The 10,277-nt window shown below is 45.7% G+C and overlaps 1 protein-coding gene across 1 annotated transcript; it reads left to right on the top strand.

The window, feature by feature from the left end:
• The first annotated feature begins 853 nt into the window (after window positions 1-853).
• On the top strand, window positions 854-8,844 carry LOC138961104 (uncharacterized). Its single transcript, XM_070332703.1, has 3 exons — window positions 854-859; window positions 3,260-7,455; window positions 7,675-8,844. Exons 1-2 carry the CDS (start codon window positions 854-856, stop codon window positions 4,628-4,630), a joined length of 1,377 nt encoding a protein of 458 aa, XP_070188804.1. The 3' UTR covers window positions 4,631-7,455; window positions 7,675-8,844.
• Window positions 8,845-10,277: the final 1,433 nt, after the last annotated feature.

Here is a 10,277-nt window from a genome sequence, read left to right as displayed (position 1 = left end):
AAAAGGATGAGAGGGAGAGTGTGTGTGTGTGGGTGCATGCGTGCGTGCGTGTGTGTTTGTGTGTGTGATGTGTGTGGTATGTGTGTGTATGGGATAATATGTTCCCAAATTTGCATTTTTTTTATAATAAATTTGCAGAAAGCAGTAAGTCCACTTCCTGCTTTATGCCTTTTTCTCAGTCAGACCAAAATAAAATGGCAGAAAGCAGTAACTAAGTCCATTAATGCCTTTAGCTACTTTTTTAACAAGATTTAAGTTGGGACATAATTTGGCAGAAAGCAGTATGTCCTATTACTGCCTTTTACAATTTTTTTTAAGTGAATGAGTTTTGTGTATTAATATGGCAAAAGGTAGCAAGTCCACAAAAAATCATTATTTCTAAGTGATGAATCAAATGTGGGTTTTTATATTCATAACAGAAACGCAAAACACTGCCCTGCATTTCATCAGTAAAAAAAGATATAATTTAAAGCTTTGCATTTCAATACATCTATGCAAACAGAAAAAGTTGATTTTCTCGAAACTATGTTTCATGGACTTGCTACCTCCTGCCTTTACACAGCAGTATGGCCGTCATATATATATATACTAGCAGGGGGCTGGTGAGAGATAAAGAGAGAGACAAAGAGTATGTGTGTGTGTGTGTGCTTGCGTGCGTGCGTGCGCCGCGCGCGCGCGTGTGTATGTATGTGTGTGTGTGTGGGTGTGTGTGTGTGTGTATGTGTGTGTGTGTGTGTGTGTGTGTATGTGTGTGTCTTTCTGAGAGAGAAAGGGGGGGAGAGTGAGAGAGAGTGAAGATAGTGATTTTGAGTGTTCGTCTGTTTTCAGGAGGATGCGCACGTCCTTGTATCATATGGAGGTAAGAGCGACAGGTTGAACTGCCAAGCTTTCTTTATTTGTTTCTCTTTGGTTTGCTTTGGTTTGTTTTATTATTGGTTTTTACATTTAGTCAAGTTTTGACTAAATGTTTTAACGTAGAGGGGGGAATCGAGACGAGGGTCGTGGTGTATGTGTGTATGTCTGTATGTGTGTGCGTGCATGTGTATGTGTGTGTCTGTGTGCGTGCATGTGTATGTGTAGAGCCATTCCCACAGAACTACTAGACCGATCTTCATGAAACTTGACATGAGAGATCCTGAGTATGGTACCTCCAGACATTTTTTTTCATTTTTATGATAAATGTCTTTGATGACGTCATATCCGGCTTTTCGTGAAAGTTGATGCGGCACTGTCACGCTCTCATTTTTCAACCAAATTGGTTGAAAGTTTGGTCAAGTAATTTTCGACGAAGCCCGGACTTTGGTATTGTATTTCAGCTTGGAGGCTTAACATTTAATTAATGAGTTTGCTCTTTAAAGTTGTCATTGAAATCGATTTTTCACAAACAGATTTATAATTGATTGCATCGTATTCTTCATCACATTCTGAATCTAACAATATATACATATGTCATGTTTACTCTTAAAATGTGATCACAATTAACGAAAATAGATTAATTAGTCTTACGATTAAAATTTAAGAAATCGATCCAAAAATGGTTTCATCTTATTCTTTATCATTTCCTGATTCCAAAAACATATAGATATGATAGGTTGTATTCAAAACAAGCTCAGAAAGTTAACAAGAATACAGAAAAGCGCGCTTTCCTGCTTAGCACAATACGCTACCGCGCTAATCTGGCGTATCAATATCACTACGTTTTGCACGTGGGAGGTGAGCGATTTCCTTCACGCGGGGATTGACGAAGCGGCTGTACTGTCTTGGTGAAAAAGTACAGTGCGTTCAGTTTCATTCCGTGAGTTCGACAGCTTGACTAAATGTAGTAATTTCGCCTTACGCGACTTGTTTGTTTGTTTGCTTGTATATGAATTCACTTGATGATTTCCCGCTTCGCCGGGATGATCGCGAGACGGAGTAAGAATACCCGGGTAGCTTCGCCGGGTACCCGCGATTGACGCCACACGAAGGAAGGGAGATAAACGCGCAAAACACTGGAGAAGATAAGGAAGAGTTACTGGGAATGGATGTACAGAAAAACCATAAAAACCAAAATCGGTTCAGCGCTGCGCGCTGAGAGCACGTGTTGAAAATTTTCATCGGCCAGATTGTGTCCGGGGTCTACCTGAATATGTCCACCAAATTGGAAGCAGATCCATCGAGAACTTTGGCCGTGCATCGTGAACACACAGACAGACAGACAGACACAAGCCGTACATAGATATAGATGCGTATTAAATGTGTAGTGTTTACGTACCTGTCTGTTTTCCTTGATGTATAAATTTACCTTGGTCGCCGGCCTATCTGTCTTATTGATACACACACACACACACTAACATTAACACTAACACTAGCACACATGACTGCATTCAAGTCGTATCGCTTTCACTCGCATTTCAATATTTAAAACAAAAAACGCCTGTAAATCTAGATCTGGTATGACACAGCAAGGCATGTACATGTAGCGTTCTTTCTGTGTGTGTTTCAGCTGGTATGACACAGCAAGCCATGTACATGTAGTGTTCTTTGTGTGTGTGTTTCAGCTGGTATGACACAGCAAGCCATGTACATGTAGTGTTCTTTCTGTGTGTGTTTCAGCTGGTATGACACAGCAAGCAATGTACATGTAGTGTTCTTTGTGTGTGTGTTTCAGCTGGTATGACACAGCTAGCAAGCCATGTACATGTAGTGTTCTTTCTGCGTGCGTTTCAGCTGGTATGACACAGCAAGCAATGTACATGTAGTGTTCTTTGTGTGTGTGTTTCAGCTGATATGACACAGTAAGCAATGTACATGTAGTGTTCTTTGTGTGTGTGTTTCAGCTGGTATGACACAGCAAGCCATGTACATGTAGCGTTCTTTCTGTGTGTGTTTCAGCTGGTATGACACAGCAAGCCTTGTACATGTAGTGTTCTTTGTGTGTGTGTTTCAGCTGGTATGACACAGCAAGGCATGTACATGTAGCGTTCTTTCTGTGTGTGTTTCAGCTGGTATGACACAGCCAGCCATGAACATGTAGCGTTCTTTGTGTGTGTGTTTCAGCTGATTAGACACAGCAAGCCAAGTGCATGTAGTGTTCTTTGTGTGTGTGTTTCAGCTGATATGACACAGCAAGCAATGTACATGTAGTGTTCTTTGTGTGTGTGTTTCAGCTGATATGACACAGCAAGCAATGTACATGTAGTGTTCTTTGTGTGTGTGTTTCAGCTGATATGACACAGCAAGCCATGTACATGTAGTGTTCTCTCTGTGTGTGTTTCAGCTGGCCAGCCTGGTGATCGTGCTGTCGGCAGTGACAGTGATCTTTTACACCCAGTGGTGGACGCTCCGACTCCCCGGACAAAACGCCGCACCACCACTGGCCCCTATAGACTCCGTCACTGCGCTGCGACACATGGTGTCATCACACAATGCCGTCATAGAGGGTAAGCCGTCACAGGGCGCCTACAACGAAGACAACGTCACAGCGCTGAGTAAACCGTCACAAGGGACCCACAAGGAAGACAACGTGACAGCGGGGGGCAAGCCGTCTCAACCCCTTCTGGCCACTGACCGCTACATGATCTACGACTGCAAGGGGGCATGCGGCGGCTGGGCCGACCGGCTCAAGGGAATCGCCATTGCTTTCGTCATCGCTAACCTGACTCATCGACGGTTCGGGATCCGGATCAACGACATCCCGTGCCCGCTGAGAGAGTTCCTGTTGCCCGCTGAGGTGCCCTGGGACTTGCCCGACTCATTGGACTTGAAGTCTGACGCCAAGATGTACAACAGGCTCGGGTCGGTGGCGTTCTACAACAGCATGCCGTCTGTCAACTTCAGCGAGGTCTTCACAGCACGCGTGACTCTCTTCAAGGCCAACCTGGACTACTTCGACCTGCTGAAGAAGAACGCGCGATACGAGAGACAGTTACAGTGGATGCGGCCCCTCACCAACGACCAGATCTTCGCGCGGATCTTCCACCAGCTGTTCAGACCGGCCCCACGTGTTGACCACGCTCTGCAGTCCGCGCTCGCCTCAGCCAAACCCTCCCCGGACGACAGGCTGCTGTGTGGGCACGTGCGCTTCGCCAGCAACTCGGAGATGTTGCGCGACACCGTGATGCGTCACACCACGGACCACGGACACACCGTGCTGCGCTTTCTGCAGAGTCTCGACCCCGCCAGTCCCCTGTTCAACGTCACCACCGCCACCGCCGCCCTCCCCCCTTCCAACGCCACCGCCACCGCCGCCCTCCCCCCTTCCAACGCCACCGCCACTGCTGCCCTACCCCCTTCCTACGCCAAGGCAGACAACTACCGTTTCTTCGTCACGTCCGACTCCAATGTGTACATTGACCAGGCTGAGGAGGAGTTTGGCGCGCGCTTCGTCCGAACCAGCGGTCAGTTCGTGCACGTGGACAGAAAGGGCGGACAACGGGGACAGGAGTTGTGTGAGGGCTTCACCAAGGTGCTGGTTGACCAGCAGCTGCTGGCTCGCTGTGACGTGCTGGTGGTCAGTATGAGTGGTCTGAGTCGCCAGGCGGCCTACATCCGGGGCACGGACAGCGGACTGTACTGTATCCTGATGACGGGACAGCTCATCCAGTGTCAGCGGCGTCATCTCAGACAGCTGTATCACGTCATGGGGTAGACTGTGGGATTGGTGAGAGAGAGAGAGAGAGAGAGAGAGAGAGAGAGAGAGAGAGAGAGAGAGAGAGAGAGAGAGAGAATGAGAGAGAGGGAGAAAGAGAGAGAGAGGAAGAGAGAGAAAGAGAGAGAATGAGAGAGGGAGAAAGAGAGGGAGAGAGAGAAATAGAGAAAGATAGAGAGAGAGAAATAGAGCCAGCCCTCGCCCAGAGAGGGACTAATATAGGGGAAGGGCTCCCAATATGGACCGGCTCCTGTTCTGACAAACTAACGGCGCTAGAGCGCTCCAAAAAGTTGTATTCGCTGTATTCACCCTCTCTGGATAACTTGCACATGTCAAAACAGTTGCAGAAACACAAATCTCAAAACCGTTAGGCTTTTTCTCTTTTTTTCACTTTTGGCAGCGTTCTATCTAAATTTGCCGCCTAAAACGGACTCGTTTCTGTCCACAGCCAAATTTTTTATCACACAAAAATTGCTATTTATGACAGCTAAGGCCGCATTGGTTACATTTTAGCAGTGTTGACCCCGAGTTTCTGCTGCAAACAAAAAATAATAGCAAAATCTCAAAGTATGTGCGAGTCCCCTAATACGGACCACCTTCAACAAATCGAAGAAAATAAAAGCTAAAGGCTAGTTTTATTAATTCATTAAGAAACTTGCTGGAAATAACCTATTATTAGCCCTCGAGATTTTAAACAAATATAACAAAAAGTCTTTTTTTCGTGGAAGTTGATAATTTCACTTATTTTCACTCTGTTTTTCATAAGCTTTTTTAGTTTCCTGGTGTGCTTCAAATAATGATCTCATCAACCCGAAACAGATAAATCTAAAGCATAATTATTTGAATTAGTCTGACTTGTACACTAAGTTGTATCATGTTATTTTGAAGTATAGGGGGCTTTTTACAGTGATGCGTGAAGGCCGCTTCACTGGTCCATATTAGGCGCCCAGGCTCCTAATATGGACCCTTTGTGATTTTTTCTGTATTTGACTTTGATCTGGTAGCCGGTAGCTCTACTCCGCCCATCCCCGGCCACGTCAGATGGGTGGGAGTCGCCAGTCGCATTGGGTGGGCCCCTTTGAGGCTGAGGGCCCGGCACCGTCTTCACCTGGCTGCGACCCATGAAGACGACACCATCACGTTGATTCGTTGATGACACAACCATTTGTCGAGGGTAGCGTAGACACCCGGTCTGCTCCCCGCCTAAAAAAGGCCAGTGCCGTTCCGTCTTCGAGGGACTGCGTGGGTTTCATTTCGGAGTTTTCCTTCTCCTAGGCGAGTTTCCTTCCATGGATGATGAGCCTCCTCTACTCTACCCTCGTTTTGAATTCAGAGTGGTCTTCTCTTAGGATAGCTGCCTGCCAGGGTTGACGAGCCTATCCTGCCCGGCTATTTGACCCATAGCTGGAGGTTGGTTCGTGGGCACCTGGGCGTTTCCACACACCGGTGGGCCCGCATGCCGCACGTCTAGGGGCCAACCTCCTCCGAGTCCTTGTAGTCTAGCCTGGGGCCTTGCGGTACCCAGTTTACGCCTGTCGCCGCGATGGAGGCACTACATAGGGCTTGTTGTGGAGAGGTTATTGTACTGGCAGGAGAGACTGACGCATTCTGCTCTCTTTTCGCATTGTCCGAAAAAGGACAGACGGTGCTAGCCAGCGGTGAGGGCTGAAAGTGAGAAGTGACAAGCACAAGACACTTCGCCAACACACTAGACACGTCACACAACCGTTTGGCAGGCTTTTCTGTATTTAATTTTTGCTGAATGTCTGTCAAAGCTATTTCACTCTAATTAGGCCTAACGGTTAACCTGAGAGAGAAGGACTACCAAACACGAAATGAAACTTCTTCGCAAGAAAACAAGCTAGTTATCAGCATAAAACAACAAGTCGCGTGAAGCGATATCAAAACATTTAGTCAAGTGTCGACTTGATACAAAAACGTAAATAGAAATGTCGTCATCGAAATGAGTTTCGTTTCATACACGCCTATATATCCATTGTCTTTGTTTTGTTTTTTGATTTTTTATGAAAAGATAATCGGGTGGTGTTTTTGTTTGTTCTTTGTCGAACGTTTAGACAGTGTCGACCGGCCAACTTAATTTAACATAAAACAATCGACAAAGTAAATACAAATTAAGCAAAATACAACAGTAAACAGCGTAAATTCACCCCCCGCGGGTTAGGGGGAAGAATTTACCCGATGCTCCCCAGAATGTCGTAAGAGGCGACTAACGGATTCTGTTTCTCCTTTTACCCTTGTTAAGTGTTTCTTGTATAGAATATAGTCAATTTTTGTAAAGATTTTAGTCAAGCAGTATGTAAGAAATGTTAAGTCCTTTGTACTGGAAACTTGCATTCTCCCAGTAAGGTAATATATATATTGTACTACGTTGCAAGCCCCTGGAGCAATTTTTTGATTAGTGCTTTTGTGAACAAGAAACAATTAACAAGTGGCTCTATCCCATCTCCCCCCCCCTTTCCCCGTCGCGATATAACCTTCGTGGTTGAAAACGACGTTAAACACCAAATAAAGAAATAAAGAAAGAAAGAAAGCGTAAATTCGATACCATCAACCAAGCAAAAACATAACGTTATATAAATCTTGATGTTAGTAAAAACAACATGCAATAAAAATGCTCTGGCATGCACGCATTCATTTGTCAGTAATTTAAATTCGCTTTGCATCAAAGGGGGTTTTGCAAGCCATACGAATTCCGTAACAGCAACAAACAGACAGCAAAAAGAAAAGCAGCAATGGGAAGAAGCAACGGTGCCGTGCCAGTCAGCCACCAGTCTACTCTGGTGTCACCCTCTGGCCACGATGAGGCCTGGCATAGGTCTTCAGTCTACTCTGGTGTCACCCTCTGGCCACGATGAGGCCTGGCATAGGTCTTCAGTCTACTCTGGTGTCACCCTCTGGCCACGATGAGGCCTGGCATAGGTCTTCAGTCTACTCTGGTGTCACCCTCTGGCCACGATGAGGCCTGGCATAGGTCTTCAGTCTACTCTGGTGTCACCCTCTGGCCACGATGAGGCCTGGCATAGGTCTTCAGAGGGGCCAACAATCCCTAACAGTTACCCTTCCCAAAATCAATGTATTCAACTGTGCAAAAAGCTCAAGACCCTCCACGACTTTATTTACAAGCGGCAGATTTACGTATAGGATAAAGGAAGTAGCTTTGAAAGAAAGAAAGAAAGAAAGAGAGAGAGAGAAAGAGAGAGAGAAAGAGAAAGAGAGAGAGCGGGAGAGAGAGAGAGAGAGAGAGGACAGAGAGATCTTGAGAGCGAAACTGTGTGTGTGTGTGTGTGTGTGTGTGTGTGTGTGTGTGTGTGTGTGTGTGTGTGTGTGTGTGTGTGTGTGTGTGTGTGTGTGTGTGTGTGTGTGTGCAAAAACGAACATAATGCGCACGTGTGTAAGTAAATGTGCTTACGTTTACGTGTGTATCACGAGAAACCTTAACAGACACAGGACTATATTAGACAGACGGGCAGGTTCCGTAACTGAGCCTCTATATTTCACTCATAACATTTATTAGACACTGTCATGTGACATGCTGCCTGACAAATCTTTCCCCATAACCTCTCTCATGTTCTTTTGTTGTTTTTCGACTTATTAATTATGTCTCGATTTATGCGCAATGTAGTGACTTTTCCTCTGTTAACAATATGCATTAACTTTGTGCGAGTGTCTTATGTGCACTTATTGTTACAATTGAAATGAGATCCACTCTCCTCAAATGTTGGCGCTCCAAGTCTTCTTCTTCTTCTTCTTTTCCCCTTAAGCTAGCTGCTAGCTACGGCCAGGCCGCGACGGGCTGGTTCGGCGAACGGTCGCCGACGTCATCAAATCAGGGGATTCCCCTATTAGTTAGTACACAGAACTGGTTTGGTGGAATGTTCGCCGAACTTTCGACGAGCTGGTTCGGCTGTGGTCGGTGGCGGGCTTAACTCCTATTCCTGTTTTCTCGTGCCCTTTCCCCACCTCCTGTATCACCAACCCCTTCCCATTTTCTGCTTGTCTGTGTATCTGTTTTGTTTTTTGTTTTGTTTCTTCGTTTCCTGAAATGAGTTAATGTATTTATTCCGCCATCATGCTAACCTTTGTTTTGTAATTACTATGATTGCTTAAAATAAGCATTATATGCTTGAGTATGTAATCATCCATGCATTGTTCTTGTCATGATTAAAATTGAATAAAGTTTTGTTTAAACCATATGTATGCACCTTTAATACCCTCAATGAACACTTTGGCAGGAAAAGGAGGAATCCTGAGGAGCGGAAGCGTTACCGTTCCAATTATAGAGTCAAGTGCATTTTTTAAATGATCTATTATTTTTTTGTCAGAACACAGGTTTCCTTTACAATAATGGCACGAGTCTTCATCGCTTTCGTCAAAACAGTCCCCGACACCGTCACACCATTTGTCAGCGGAAATGGCCTGCAAGTTTGTGCATATGAAGGAAACGTCCAACAGGGGAGGAAATTGCGGTCGTTGACAGTCCATTTCGTCGCTGCGGTCAGCACAGTCGCCCTTCCCGTCACAGAGCAGCGAGTAGTGGACAGCCGGACCGTACCGACACTGGAACGAGGGGAAGCCGTGTTGGGACCACCCGCTGTCCGTGTCCTCGTCCCGCTGTTCCCACTGACACCGATGAAACGTGTGCACCACGGAGCCATCGGGGCACGCCTTGGTGAGAAAAGCATAGCGTAAATCAGACGCTGGTGGAAGAGCAAGTCCTGAAAGTGTCAGCTTCACTTGGCTACGAGCTGGGTTTGGTCTCATGCAGATGAAGCCGTCAGGAGCAACGGATGGGAAAATACAGGACTCAGGTAGAAACACAGGGTCACTCGTCACATTTAGAACTACACAGTCAAGCAAGACGCTTTGTATCTGCACGCGTGGGTGTTCATAGTCTATCGGGCCTCCTCGGCCTCCCCACTGCCACATAAATCTATACAAGTGTTTCAAATTCGGCGAAACAGGCTTGTGTCTGTGGAGGCCTACCACAGCAGTTGAAAATCCGCGTGTACGTGTCAATAGGGAGATTTAATAAACGAAACGTCGGGACGTTTCGTTTTGAAGTTGTGGTAAACGTCATCATTTCGGGGGTCTCTCGCTGGAAAGGTGAAGGTCAACTGAAACGGAACGTGGAACGTCAAAACGCAGTCACGTTTTCCACCCCCAAAAAACGAACAATATTTCGTCAACTTTTGTGAGTATTTTTGCACACTAACAGTTTTATTTGTTGGCCATTTTATGCATTGCTAGATTCATCAACCCTTTCACAGTCTTTCAGCGCTGAGAATGTGTTCATCGGAGGTAGACAACTGTTGTGAACTGAAATATTTTGAAGGGTGCTGATCCTGGTACATTTATCCAACTTCATGGTGAAGAAAGCAAATGGCGAAGCAGAAGTAGGTCATCGCATCGAATTTTTATTCTGGCTTCGTATGTGATTTTGTATAAACAAAGTCTGTGTGATTTATTTGGACTGAAAATAATCAAAGTATGCCCGATTCTGGACCACCTCCTAGGGTTTTTTTTTTCCATTCTGATCGAGGACAGACGTGATAATTTCACTTGAAGATTTATCGCCCTTCCTTCATTCCGAAACGAAACGTGAATACATCTAAATCTTGTCTGCGGC

The sequence above is a fragment of the Littorina saxatilis genome, linkage group LG3, assembly GCF_037325665.1.
Source record: "Littorina saxatilis isolate snail1 linkage group LG3, US_GU_Lsax_2.0, whole genome shotgun sequence".
In the NCBI taxonomy this organism is placed as follows: domain Eukaryota; kingdom Metazoa; phylum Mollusca; class Gastropoda; order Littorinimorpha; family Littorinidae; genus Littorina; species Littorina saxatilis.
This window is presented reverse-complemented; position numbering and strand designations above follow the sequence as displayed.